The sequence below is a fragment of the Myxine glutinosa genome, chromosome 12, assembly GCF_964187855.1.
Source record: "Myxine glutinosa chromosome 12, kmMyxGlut1.1, whole genome shotgun sequence".
Taxonomy (NCBI): Eukaryota; Metazoa; Chordata; class Myxini; order Myxiniformes; family Myxinidae; genus Myxine; species Myxine glutinosa.
In genome coordinates, this window is record NC_136272.1 from 87,412,028 (window position 1) to 87,427,090 (window position 15,063).

The 15,063-nt window shown below is 43.7% G+C and overlaps 1 protein-coding gene across 1 annotated transcript in view; it reads right to left on the reverse strand.

The window, feature by feature from the left end:
• The window catches only part of LOC144888400 (5'-AMP-activated protein kinase catalytic subunit alpha-1-like), a 40,409-nt gene that overhangs the window by 11,928 nt on the left and 13,418 nt on the right, over positions 1-15,063 (reverse strand). Inside the window, exons 5-6 of the mRNA XM_078766281.1 lie at positions 4,561-4,698; positions 4,337-4,388 (exon numbers count right to left, since the gene is read on the reverse strand). Of these exons, the coding sequence (XP_078622407.1) occupies positions 4,347-4,388; positions 4,561-4,698 (180 nt within the window). The 3' untranslated portion in view covers positions 4,337-4,346. The remainder of the gene's footprint in view (positions 1-4,336; positions 4,389-4,560; positions 4,699-15,063) is intronic.

Consider the following 15,063-nt stretch of genomic DNA (forward strand, 5'->3'; position numbering starts at 1 on the left):
AGCTGTTGAAGGTGTGTCAGAGATTTCAGAATAGCTTGGAGAAAGGGAAGAATGGGGCGGACAAAAGGTTTGATGGTGATTGGGTGAGGGACAGTGAGGTGTTATTTGAAGAGGGGGAAGAGCGAAGCAGGAGGTTGGGGGAGATGGAGGTGAGAGTTGGAAGGGGGAAGAAGCGGGGAGGACGCTTTGATGAGGAGGAGTGAGAGGGGGGAAATGGAGAAGAAATGAGGGTGGGGAGATTTGAAGGGGAGGGCCGAGGGGGAGTTTATGAGGGGAGGGGTTAGGGGGGAGTTTAGGAGGAAGGGACAAGGGGAGGGATTTGAAAGGGATGGGAGATGGGAGAGATTTGGAGGGGAGGGGTGAGGGGGGAGTCTAGGAGGGGAGGGGCGAGGGGGAGTCTTGGAGGGGAGGGGTGTGGGGGGAGTTTAGGAGGGAAGGGGCAAGGGGGGAGATTTGAAAGGGATGGGTGATGGGGAGGATTTGGAGGGGAGGGGCAAGGGGGAAGATTTGAAAGGGATGGGTGATGGGGAAGATTTGGAGGGGAGGGGTGATGGGGAAGTTTTGGAGGGGAGGGGTGATGGGGAAGATTTGGAGGGGAGGGGTGAGATTGGATTTTGGAAAGTGTACGATTCATGGGAAACGAACAATTATTGCAAAATGAGTTTCTTGTGACCGAGTCAAAAATATGTTCAAGGACGCTGGATGGGGGGTGGAGTGCAGGTGAGTTTAGGGAATCTAGAAAAGAGGCATTGTAAGGGAAGGAATTTTTTTTTGGGATGAATACATTTGGTGAGCAAGTCGAAAGCAACCTTTTACAGAAGAAGAAGAAAAAGGTGTTATAACATACGACAGAATACAGAACTTCAGGGGAAAGTTTAAACATTTTAAAGTTTAACAGTGAAAACTATCTGGGGAAATGGGGGAGCAACACGTGGTCGAAGAACAAACGAACGAATAAGAACGAATAAATGAATAAGAACAGAGAAGGAAATGTTTTTTTTTTGTTTGTTTTTTTTTTGAGTTGAGATTTTCAACAAGGAAGTCGGCTATGGGGTGAAAAGACTGGGAAAAACAGAGAACGAAAGTTATTGGAGCACAAACGACGGACCGCTGAGAGAAAACAAAGCTTCAAGGTCGACACGGTAGCCTGCAAGGCCTCAAAAGACACGACACAAATTAACACGATTTTCTATACAGGTATGAAAGAAAGATTTACACCGAGAATCTTCCTAGGGACACACTATAGGTACAAACACCATAAAATAAATACAGTTTTAACGAAAATACAAATAGGAACAATTACTTAACTTCGATTTCAATGGATAGCGTGGACAGCTGCGAATAAACGAAACCTCGCCAGCAAGACCGGAAATGGAAGTCAAGTCATCTGGTTAATACACAGATGTCGAAAAAAGTCTCAAAAACAATCAATGCTAAATTTCAATTTTATTCCAATTGTCACGCATGCAGTCACATGAAAAAGTAAGTACACCCCATGAAAAGTTTGGACTTTTTCAACATATTTCAACATACAGCTATTTGATCTTCATTTCAACAATATTGAGAGATAAAGGTGATATAATATAACAAATATCATGAAACATTTACATTTTGTAGTCCATTGTATAATTTAAATAAACATAAATGCAAATTTCGCATGTGGAAAAAGTAAGTACACCCCTACATTTATCACTACTTCAAATCCCTAAAATTAGAATCAGGTGCACCAGCTCAGGTGCAAATGATTAGAACATCATGAGAGAGGATCTTGGAGGAACCTGTCTTATTTAAACCTCAGACATTTAGTTTGGTTTGCTCTTTGTTGTTGAAGTGTGCGGCGTCACCATGCCGAGATCAAAATAGCTCTCTGAGGCCTTCAGAAAGAAGGTTATAGATGCCTACGAGTCTGGGAAGGGATGTAAAAAGACCTCCAAACAATTTGAAATCAACCATTCGACTGTCCGGAAGATCATCTACAAGTGGAGAAGATTCCAAACAACTGCCAACTTGTTCAGGCCAGGCCGCCCCAGCAAGTTCAGCCTGAAAGGAGACCACAAGATGCTGAAAGAAGTCTCTAAGAACCCCAGAATGTCATCACGTGACCTACAGGTAGCTCTTGCCACTGTTGATGTCAAAGTGCACGAGTCTACCATTGGAAAGAGGCTGCACAAATTTGATCTACATGGGAGGTGTGCCAGGAGGAAACCTTTGCTGTCCAGAAAGAACATCAGGGCAAGACTAAAGTTTGCCAATGAACACCGAGGCAAAGACCAACACTTCTGGAACAATGTGCTCTGGACAGATGAGTCAAAGGTAGAGCTATTTGGCCACAGTACCAGAAGACATGTTTGGCGAAAACCAAAGACAGCATTTGACCACAAGAACCTGATACCAACTGTAAAGCATGGTGGTGGAAGTATTATGGTTTGGGGCAGCTTTGCTGCATCAGGGCCTGGGCAGCTCACCATCATAGAATCCACGATGAAATCTTCATTGTACCAGAGGGTGCTTGAGGATAATGTGAGGCTTTCTGTCGGAAAGTTGAAGCTCAACCGAAGGTGGACCTTGCAACATGACAATGACCCTAAACATACTAGTAAATCCACCAAGGAATGGCTGAAAAAGAAAGAAATGGAGGGTTCTGGAATAGGCAAGTCAAAGCCCGGATCGAAATCCCATCGAGATGTTGTGGGTGGATTTGAAACGAGCTGTGCTTGCAAGAAACCCCTCAAACATCGCACAGCTGAAAGAATTCTGTATGGACGAGTGGGCAAAAATTTCTCCCAGTCGATGTCAGAGACTGTTAGACAGTAATAAGAAACGCCTGCTTGAGGTTGTTTCTGCCAAAGGGGGCAAAACCACCTATTAGAGCCAAGGGTGTACTTACTTTTTCCACATGCGAAATTTGCATTTATGTTTATTTAAATTATACAATGGACTACAAAATGTAAATATTTCATGATATTTGTTATATTATATCACCTTAATCTATCAATATTGTTGAAATGAAGATCAAATAGCTGTATGTTGAAATATGTTGAAAAAGTCAAAACTTTACATGGGGTGTACTTACTTTTTCACATCACTGTATACCAGCAGATCTACATTCTACATATCGGGGAACGTTTAGAGCTGCAGGGCCTGGTTTACTATGGCCCCTTTGGCACATCAGTGGGGGAGATCAGAAGAGGCCCATAATGACGAAGATAGATTTTTTAAAAGTGTACACATTGTGATATGTTTAAATAAAGCTTGTGTAGAATATAATGCTATTTTTAAAAAATAGGAGCAATACCCATGGAAGCTCACCTGGTAGAATAAAGCATAATACTACACTGACGAAAGGCATTTTAAACAGTATCACGGTATTTACACTACAAAGAAACCAAAAAAAAACTATTTTGGGGGGCAACATCCACCCCCCCCCCCCCAAACCCCCAATACCTCCTCAGACCCTGATTTTTCAAATGCCTTGACCAAACATTGGTTTGTCATGGGTGATTAACGTTGTGGGCAAGTTTCATCAGTATTGCATGTGTAGTTTCTGAGAAGAAAGCAAACACCTATTTTTGGGGGCAATCCTACCCCCCCCCCCCCCACACCCGCCCTCTCCCCACATAGACTGCCTTTGGCCACGACTTTTTTTAATGCCGTGACATCATGGGTATTGAATGTTGTGGTCAAATTTCATCGGAATGCGAGGACAAGGCTGCTTGCCGAAACAGTTTGTAGACATTAATCATCGAGTCTTCTGTCTTTCAATCAAGGCTAAATTAATTAGTTCCACAACAGAACCAATTGGAATTACCCTTTGGAACACTTTATAATTAAACACGGTGAGCGAGTGGTTCTTCTTCTTCATTTTTGACGGATGGACATAGCTTTTACAGAATTGTTTGATTGCAGAAACAGCTCCCTTTTAAAAATCTCAGATCCAAATCTTCACCAAAATTTGATCATTTCATCCTTGTCACACACTCAACCTCTCCATCAAATTTCTCAGAATAGGTCCACAACTCTGAGATATCCTGTTCACAGATAAACAAACAAATAGACAGACAGGCGTGACAAAAACATTTCGCCCACTGTTGGTGGCAGAGCTACAAACATGGAGACAACGGATCTCATCTGAACCCCAAGCTTTGATAAACTGGAAATACATGTGGCACGATTCAAGTCGAACGTACTCGGACCTGGAACCAGAAGTTCACGTTTATTTTGTTCAAGACATGCCCTGCTGTCCTATTATATGTTCACGTGCTCTATCCCATGCTCTTCCATGAGACTCCAGTTTGCAAGGAAACTATAAAAAGGGGAAAAAAGGAGTGCCGGTTACCTTCAAAATTCTACCAGTGTTTTCTCTTGAACCAGGTGTGCTTCACTACATCCTGCAAAACAATGGATGTGTTGGATTCAAATATAAACACGATCAGGAATCACCTGCACTGGTGAGCAATTGCATTTTGATCCACAATAACAGGATGTCAGCAATCCCAGCATGTGTGAACATTCTTGATCATGCAAATAAAATACTCCAGTTGAAAACTATCAATCCCTCACCGTCATGGTGAGCCTCTCCATTGGATCCTTCTGAAGCATCGGAGTGAGAAGGGAAACCAATTCCAAGGATGGTGCACTCCTCCTTGGAAAGTATCGTAAACCCTTTCCCACATTTAAGTCAGTCTTGTCATGTGACATCTGCAAAGAAGCAAAACAAATGTATTTGTGACCGAATCCTAAACAATCGTTGCAATTGAATACTTACATTTGCATAAAAAGCATATTCCAAACAAGCACTCACTGATGCCATAACCAAGGTTTGACTCAAAACTCATGAAATAAGTTATGGTGTACAACACAAAAGTATTTTCTTAGCTGAAAAAGAAACCCTCTCAGCTCAATAATTGGATATTAAGTACAGTATATGTGGTTTTATTCGCTTTTCTCTCTGCATAGAGAGATTGTGTAGTCTCTGAGAAGAAAGTAAATTCCTATTTTGGGGGGCAACCCCCCCCCCCCCCCCCCCGACGTAGATCCCCTTCGGGCCCGATTTTTTTTATGCTGCGAAAAAAAAACTTTGCTACATCACGGGTGGTGGAGGTTGTGGTCAAGGTTCATCGGAATCATGTGTGTAATTTCAAAAAAGAAAGCAAATACCTATATTGCAGAGGAGGGGGGGGGGGGGGAGATCAACTGGACCCACTTTGAACCCCCGTAGACCTCCTCCAACTTCAATTTTCATAGTACCATGAACATACTTTTGGACATCACGGTGATGAAAGTTCTGGTCAAGTTTCATTGAAACAGCGTGTGCAGTTTCAAAGGAAAAAGCAAATTCCTATTTTAAGGGTCAACCCAGGATCCACATTGACCCCCGATAGACCTCCATAGACCACGAATATTTTTTTATTCCCCCAAAACATTCAGCGGTTTCCGAGAAATCTTTTTTTTTTTTATTTGCGTTTAGTCCACGATGGCTGCCATACCACTTGACCTATGACGTCACAATTATCAGAAAAACATTCTGCATGGGTGTCACTCCTACCCTGAAAGTTTTGGCTCAATGGGGCATGCAGGCCATGAGCAGGTCTGACTTTCGCTCACTTTCATTCCATTAAAAGGGTGCAACTTATATTCGCTTGAATACATTTCAGAAACATATTTTCTCATCAATATAAAAAGTTGGAATGGTGAATTTTGGCCAACACCAAGTAATTTCCGCTAATAATCAGCACTATTTTATTGTAGCGTAGCCATAGTGGGTGCAGTGACTTGGTAATGCGGCGTAGTAGTATTTACACCCAGCCAATCATCAGCCAGTATTGTCACAGTTCGTGCCATATTTATCCACCAATGGCGTCTTCCATGAAAGGGGTGAATTGCGACAATGTCTATAGAAAAGGCTTCAGAAATCGGCGCAACCCATCTGTGTGCCATGCACATATCATCTGTTTAGAAACAAGATATTCTTACCTTGACACAGATTCAGTGGGATAAGCACCGTGAATATCTATTAGAATTGGATGGATAGGTTTTTTGTGTGTGTGTGTGTGTGTGTGTGTGTGTGTGTCTGTGTGTGTGTGTGTGTGTGTGTGTGTGTGTATCTGAGTGTGTGCGTGGAAATATGTGTGTGAGTGTATGTATGTCTATGTGTGTGAGGGTATGTATATATGTGTGGGTGGGTGTGTGGGTGTATATATATGTGTGTGTGTGTACGAGTATGAATGTGAGTTTGTGTGTGTGTATTTGTGTGTGCCGTTGCTTGTTATCTCCATAATTTTGGTGTTAGAAAGTGGAATGGAGTCCCAGGACTTGAAGTATCCACCCCCGCTTCAGTGAAGGATTGTGATTCAAGGGAGGTGGTTTTGAAGTTTTGTTCTTGCAGTTTTGTTCCAAGGGTTCTTTTCAGGATTGTCACTGAGCCCCATACCACCTTCAACTGTAGTTCCTTTGTGGTAAAGTTCCCAGGGATGGTTTTGAAGATATTTGTAAGGTTCTTCTTTATCATTCCCATTGCCCCAATTATCACTGGGACCATTTTGGAACTCTTCAGCTTCCAGGATACTAGCTTGGCTCGGCTCGCTGCGCTCGCCTCACCGAGCGTCGTTGCTGAGGAACGGGCTTATTTTAGCGGAGGATAATGACTGCACCTGAGTTGTTGTGTTGTCATGATTTACACCAATCATAATACAAACAATTATTTTGCACAAATGTATTTGTTGTGTTTGTGATATCACATTTTTATAGGCAATTTCGGTTGAAGATTTAGGTTGAATGTTTTTTTTTCAAGAAAGAACCCCTCAGCACATACATAGGGGAGGGGTGGGTGCAGACTGGAAGTTTGGGACGATTACACCTCACCACCACATTATTTAAAACACCTCACCACCACATTATTTAAAACACCTCACCACCACGTAATTTAAAACACCTCAACACCACGAAATTAAAAACACCTCAACACCACGAAATTTAAATCACATCACAGCCATAAAACACGTAATAAAAACACATCACCACCACATAATTCAAAATGATTGGTTTAAAACATGACATTGCCGTTTTGCTGTTGCCGTTTTGTCACCACCACGTTATTAAAAACACTTCACAACTACGGAAACAAAAGCTTGAGGGAGTCGTTAAGTGACAACACAGACACTGCCCAGATGTGTAGATATATAGATAAATGACTGTACCTGAGTTGCCGTTTTGTCATGGTTTAAACCAATCATAATTCAAACAATTATTTTGCACAAATGTATTTGTAATATACGTGATATTACATTTTATAAACAAACTGAAGTTGAAAAAAAAAATTTGCCCCAAAAAATTCCCCCCCAAAAAATATATTAATTGGAAATTTTTTCAAAAAGAAAATACCCTTAGGACATACCGACGGGAGAGATATGTGCATACCAGAATTTTGGTACGATTTCACAAAAGTTTGAGAAAGTAGTTCAGTGACAAGACAACACAACACAACACAGGACAAGAGAGACACTGCATATATATATATCCGGTGTGTACCCTGGATAAGAATAGGTACACCGTATCCCTGCATGTCGTAAAAGACGACGAAGAGGGTTGGCGTCAGGAAGGGCATCCGGCCATGAAAACATTGCCTTAAAAAGAGAACCATGACAATTACAACTACATATGGGCAGGGTACAGGCCGAAGTGGAGATCAGTTTCTGAGGTTTGGGACATGGAATGTAGGGACAATGACAGGGAGATCAGGAGAAGTGGTGGAAGTATTGGTCAGAAGAAGAGTGGACATATGTTGTGTGCAAGAGACGAGATGGAAGGGAAGTGGTATGAGAATGGTGAAGGGTAGGCAGGGACAGAAATACAAGTTTGTGTGGCAAGGGTGCCTGGAGGGCGTGAATGGTGTTGGTATCCTGTTTTCTGAGGAGTTTGTAGACAGTGTGGTGAGTGTGACTAGAGTGAGTGATAGGTTGATGATGGTGAAAATGATGATTGGAAAGCTCTTGGTGAACGTCATCTCGGGATATGCTCCGCAGGTTGGTCGAAGCGATGAAGAGAAGGACAAGTTCTGGTGTGCGATAGAGAGGCTGTTGGAAATCGTGAAAGATGAGGAAGTTGTTGTGGTAGGAGGAGACCTAAATGGACATGTGGGAAGGAGTATGGATGGTTTTGACGGAGTTCATGGGGGTTACGGATATGGTGTGAGAAATGGAGAAGGTGAAAGGATTTTGGAGTTTGCTGATGGAGCTGATTTGTTGATTTGTAATACTCAGTTCCAGAAAGAGGATAATAAGCTTGTTACATACACGTCAGGTGGGTCGACGACAACCGTTGACTACCTGATGGTGCGTAGGCGAGATAGGGGGCACCTCCGGGACACAAAGGTGATCCCGGGGGAGGAGGCTGTTTCACAGCACCAATTGGTTGTCAGCGACGTAAGGGTGAAAGGTGCGAGGAGAGCTCAGCGGGTGAAGTACCAACCGAGAATGAAGGTGTGGAGGTTGAAAGAGGTGACAGTAAGGGAGGCATTAAAAGAGAGGCTGAGTCGGGTCGAGGATGATGTGGTTGAGCTTGAAAATGGTTGGATGTCAATGAAAGCTAGTCTGTTGGGAGCCATTGGTGAGGTATGTGGATGGACAAAAGGACCACCGAGGCACTCGGAAACATGGTGGTGGGATGATGAAGTTGGAAAGAGGATTGACGAGAAGAGGAAGAAGTTCAAGGAGTGGCAGAAGGCGAAGGGTACAGGAGCAGAAACAGCAGAGCATGAAAGTTATAAGGCAGCCAGGAAGGCTGCAAAGAAAGAGGTAGCAAAGGCGCAGGAGGCATGTAGGAAAATGTTCGGAGCACGCTTGGATTTGGAAGAGGGTCAGAAAGCAGTATTCAGGATTGCAAAGCAGATAGCGAAAGAGAGGTGTGATGTGATGGGGGTGAGTTGCTTGAAGGATGAAGTGGGACAAATCGTTGTCGACCCAGATGGAATTAAAGGAAGATGGAAAAGATGTATGGAAATGCTGTTGAATACAGAGAATGAATGGGATGGCAACATAGAGAGTAACCCAGTTTTAGGACCGGCAGAGAAGATAACTGAGAAGGAAGTTGAGGAAGCGATAAAAGCAATGAAGGGTAGAAAAGCGGGAGGGCCGACGGGAGTTGTGGGAGATATGTTGAAGGCAGCAGGAAGTTGGGGTGTGAAGAGAATGACAGAGATCTGTAATCTGGTGGTGAAATAAGGCCGCATTCCAGTGGCTTGGGAACTGAGTACCCTCGTCCCTCTATACAAGGGGAAAGGTGACCCTCTGGAGTGTGGCTCGTACCGAGCGATAAAGTTATTGGAGCATGGAATGAAGGTATTGCAAAGGGTGTTGGAGAGGAGGATAAGGAAGAAAGTGAAGATCGACGAAATGCAGTTTGGATTCATGCCAGGAAGAGGAACGACAGATGCTCTTTTCATTGTGAGGCAGTTGCAGGAGAAGTACATGGAGAAGAGGAATTAGTTGTATCTTGGGTTTGTTGATCTGGAGAAAGAATTCGATAGGGTTCCATGCAAAGTATTGACATGGGCATTGAGGAAGTTAGGAGTGGAGGAACGGTTGATCAGAGTAGTGATGGCAATGTACAAAAGAGCGCGCACAGCTGTACGGACGAAGGACGGGAACAGTGGTGAGTTTGAGGTGAAGGTGGGAGTGCATCAGGGGTCGGTACTAAGTCCACTACTATTTGTAGCTGTCATGGAGGTGCTGGCTCAGAAAGTAAAGGAGGGTTTACCGTGGGAGTTGTTGTATGCAGATGATCTGGTGTTGATTGCGGAAAGTATGGATGGAATGAAGGAAAAGATGAACAAGTGGAAGGAATGTATGGAGACAAAAGGTCTGAAGGTGAATATCGGAAAGACGAAGGTGATGGCAAGTGGTAAAGCATGTGCTGAGGTGGAAAGAACTGGGAAGTGGCCCTGTGCTGTGTGTAGGAAGGGTGTCGGAGTGAACTCCATTCAATGTACAATGTGCGCTGAGTGGGTTCATCGAAAATGTAGTGGTCTGAGAGGGTCATTAACCAGTGTGGCAGCTACATTCAAATGTAAGGTGTGCACAGAGGGAGCTGCAGATGGAGGAAATGTTGAGTTGGATCTTGGAGACGGCGTGAAGCTGGAAGGTGTGAAAACATTTTGCTACCTCGGAGACATGCTGAATGGAGAAGGTGGATCAGACTCGGCAACAGTTGCTCGAGTGAGATGTGCATGGAAAAAGTTTCGGGAACTGAGTGGCGTGCTGATGATGAGGGGAGTGTCGTTGAAGCTGAAGGGAAAGGTGTATGCTGCATGTGTGAGAAGTGTTATGATTTATGGGAGCGAGACATGGGTAATGAACGTAGAGCAGCAACGAAGGTTGGAAAGGGTGGAAATGCGAATGGTTTGACGGATGTGTGGAGTATCGTTGAGAGAGAGGAAGACAAATGATGAATTGCGAAAGATGATGGGAATAGAGCCTGTCATTGATGCTGTGAAGAGGAACAGGTTGAGATGGTTTGGTCATGTGTTGAGGAAGGATGAAAGTGACTGGTTGAGAAGAGTGATGGAAATGAATGTAGAAGGAAGCAGAGGACGGGGAAGACCGAGAAAGACTTGGCTAAAGATGGTGGAAGAAGAAATGCGGGCAAGGGGGTTAACAAGGAGAGATACAGAAAATAGGGCAAGATGGAGAAGATTGTCATGGGGACCACAAGGCTAACCCCCGCTCTAGCAGGGAAAATGGCCTTTAAAATGCATGATGTATGTATGTGTGTGTATGTGTGTGTATGTGTGTGTATGTGTGTGTATGTGTGTGTATGTGTGTGTGTGTATGTGTATGTGTATGTGTATGTGTGTGTATGTGTGTGTATGTATGTGTGTGTGTGTGTATGTGTGTGTGTATGTATGTGTGTGTGTGTGTGTATATGTGTGTGTGTATGTGTGTGTGTGTGTGTGTGTGTGTGTGTGTGTGTGTGTGTGTGTGTGTGTGTGTGTGTGTGTGTATGTGTGTGTGTGTGTGTGTGTGTGTGTGTGTGTGTGTGTGTGTGTGTGTGTATATATATATATATATATATGTATATATGTAGAAATGTGTATATATATATACACAAAGAATTAAGTTAAGCACCCCTACACAAAGAATTAAGTTAAGCACCCCCTAATCCTGTCCTGAACCTGAACCCCCTCGAGCACGTTTGGGACATGTTGGGACGACAAATTGCGAAGATGGTCCCTCCAATAGCCAATCTGGATGAATTGGAACGTGCATTACATCGGGAATGGAACAACCTGCCACAGCAACGCATACGACGGCTTACAGGGTCTATGAGACGTAGGGTTGAGTCAGTGATCCGATCACGTGGGTCCTACACACGTTATTGACGCAAAGATCGCTAGAGGTCTTCTCAGAACAATGACTGTACGTTAGAAAACATAAACGTCATCCACACTGTCCGTGATGGACCTATAGCTCCATACTTAAATTGAGATGAAAATATGCCTAAAATTCCCAAAAAATTTCACCTTAAATTATTCAGAATAAAATATTGAAAACGGCATGATTGTTATGTTTTTATGTGACCATAATATCACTTCTCCAGAAAATATAGCAATATCATGGGTATATTACACTGTTTTGACGACAACAAACTTGTAATGTGCGAGGTTGTAAAAAAACGGGGGGGGTGCTTAACTTAATTCTTTGTGTATATATATATGTATACAGTATATGTATATATGTGTATATATATATTTATATATATATATATATATATATATATATATATATATATATATATATATATATATATATATATATATATATATATATATATATATATATATATATACATATATATACATATATATACATATATAAAACCAGTGCGGTATATATATACATACATACATCTATATAATAATAGCGTAAGGACTCGACTTTGTTATCCCTTTTACGCCGCACCCAGTGACCCGATGCCCACGGCACTAATGCATTTTCCATCTACGAACCGCGCTCTTTGTTTATCACGTACAGCCATACTCGAAAAATCTGAATTCGCCGACTTTGGGACCCAAAAGCATCCGATTATCGGCCGATACGACGTCATCTTACGACACCATCGTATTGGCGTCTGCTGGGCGAAGGCGATGCGAGCCGTCCGCTGATTGGACAGTCGAGTGGTGTGATGGGTGGTGTGAACCAAATGGTCTTTTTTATTCCCTTGAACATTTGAAATTAGGATATATAAGGAAACGTCTTTATCGTCATTTTAATAAAGTTAAATGGAGTGACGTTGCGATACTCGGGGTGCGTTGCATAAATCCTCGTAACTCAGAGAGGTGTAGCAGGTGGCGAGACGTAAGGAAGCTTAAAGATAACGAGCTGAAAACAGATGAACGATATCCCTTCCGTGGATGTTCCACGGGTTTCACGTCTTTATCGTCATTTTAATAAAGTTAAATGGAGTGACGTTGCGATCAGTGAGTTGTACTTGTATACGAAGAGATAAAAGGATGGCATTGACTTTGAGACGGTACGTGATAGTTGGCTGCGGCTGGCTGATGCTGCGTTTTTTTTCTAAGTGCCATGGATGCTGATGGACATAATAAAGGTATCGGCTGATCTCTCATCGTAATATTACCCGATGGAAATGAACTGTTTCTTTGTTTGTCATTTCCTGTGCAATAATGTCAAATTGATGTCAGACATCCTTTTCTATTGACAGCTGCTCTCCTTTTCGATGGCATCGTCTATTGATATGCATGTTCTTCTTTCATATAATTTTACACATTCACAATCAGTATTTCAATTCTTGCAGACATTGGAAAGGAAGTTGACTCACAGGCCAACTCTCTGGCTCAATCACAGGCCGACGCACAGGCGATGTAATTGTGAGTAGCATTTTTGCACAAGTGAAAATTGATCTTTCTTCCTAACTCTTACTCGGACAAGCAAATCCCCTATGCCATCCATAATGGTACACTCTATCCAGACACCACATCCTCCCTTCCGTGGATGTTCCACGGGTTTCGGCTAGTATATATATATTGTTGCGGATCCGGGGGTCGGCGCTCCCCTTACCAAGGGCGGGTTAATCCCCTTGTCTTTTATACTGGCCGATCCTCCTGGTCCTGGAAATTACATGCTCCTTTGCGGGGTGAGATTGGCCAGGGTGATTGGTCAACAGGTTCCAAAATACCTTTGCCAATCCCTCCGCAAAGCAGGGTTATACTTCCCTGCTCGGACCCGGACAAGATGGAGTTTGCCGAGCAGTTTAGGAATCTTGGCTCGGCTGCTCCGTAGCATTCAGTGCTTCCACTCTTTCTAACTTTCCAAACAATCACGGTTGGACCACTTGTCACTGTAGTCACATGAATGGCGGTCTCCTTCTCGGCCACTGCTCTGATAATCCTTCCTTCGGGAGCTGCCATAACTCTGGAAGCCTCCATAATAATATCGATTGCGGCCACCACCACGACTACTCCGTGGTCCTCCTCTGTAGCCTCCTCGACCACAAGGAAATGCCTTCCCTTCTGTGATGGTCCGACCATCCAACTCCTTGCTATTCAGATCCTTTTCTGCCTCTCTGGCGTCCTTTGAGTTTTCAAACGTGACAAAGCCAAACCTCTTGACTTTTGTGTCTCCCTTTCTTTCATCAGCAGCACTTCCAAAATCGGTCCATATTTGCTGAAGGCAGACTCCAGAACATCTTCCTTTGTTTTGAAGTTCAGTCCCCCTACAAAGAGCTTGCCAATATTGCCTCCATCCCTGACGTGCGTGTGCTGACACTTAGTTTCAGGGTATTTCCTACTCGGCTTTTCAACAAACTTCGGGTTACCAGAAACTTGGCCACCGGCCAAATCATTCCCGATAACAAAAGATACTCCTTCTACAGGAAGAGTGGCTTGTAAACCGACAGTGACCGGACTTGACACCAAATCGGACTCCAAATGGATGACATGAAGTGGAGCACTAACACAGCCACCAATCCCCTGTAAACGAACACTATCCCCAGTTGCCGTCTCCTCGGACAATGGCAAGATGCCTTCAAGCATTAAAGATTGATGTGCTCCTGTGTCCCTCAATATCCTAACAGGTCTCCGGTTAGTCGAGGCTCCATCCAGTGACACAAACCCCTCTGAAATAAATGGTTGGTAACCCTTTTGAGGGCGATTTCTCACAATGGCCATTGCATTTTGAGTCATACTAGTCAAACTCCGCTCCTGATTTTCCTTTCCCAGAGCATAACAGTTGGACATCAAGTGTCCAGGTTTATGGCAAAAAGTGCAAGTAGGCCCGGAGGAGAACCTCGTGGTCTGCCAAGGCACGGGGGCGGCGGTCTGCCTCGAGCCCCCTGGACGATAGGTCTGTCTTGGAACCGCAGTCTTCTGATTTCTAGAAGTCATGGTGTCAGAGTGGTCCTCATTTTCATCTCGAGGCCACCCCCATGGATTTTCATTCTCCGCCCCTGATGTACCACAGCTCCCCTGGCTAGGTCTGGGCGAGAAGTTCGGTTTGTGGAACCCCATCCTGTGTGTTAAGGCATTGTCATCTGCCATGGTTGCTGCCTCATACAGCTTTGGTACTTTCCTTTCCTCCAGATGAACTTTAATGTCCTCGTGGACACACTGTTGGAATTCCTCCACCAGGATCAATTGTCGCAATAGTTCGAAGTCTTTTCCAACTCCTTTTGAATCACACCACCTATCAAACATGGTTTCTTTCAATCTGGCAAACTCCACATGGGTCTCACTCTCCCTCCTCCTGGCATTCCGGAATTTTTGTCGGTAAGCTTCCGGGACCAATTCATAGGCTTTGAGAATGTGTTTCTTCAATACCTTATAATCTGCACATTGGTCCATCGGTAAAGCCGAATAAATATCTTGAGCTTTACCCACCAGAACACTTTGCACTGGTATGGACCAGTACTCCTCAGGCCAGTTAAACAGTCGAGCCACTTTCTCAAAGTGTGGAAAAAACTTGGCTTCCTCCTTTTCATTGAAGGGTGGAACCAGCCTCACATATCTGTCAACATCCCAGGTGTTCTGGCTAGGTGTCGAACCAGTCAGCA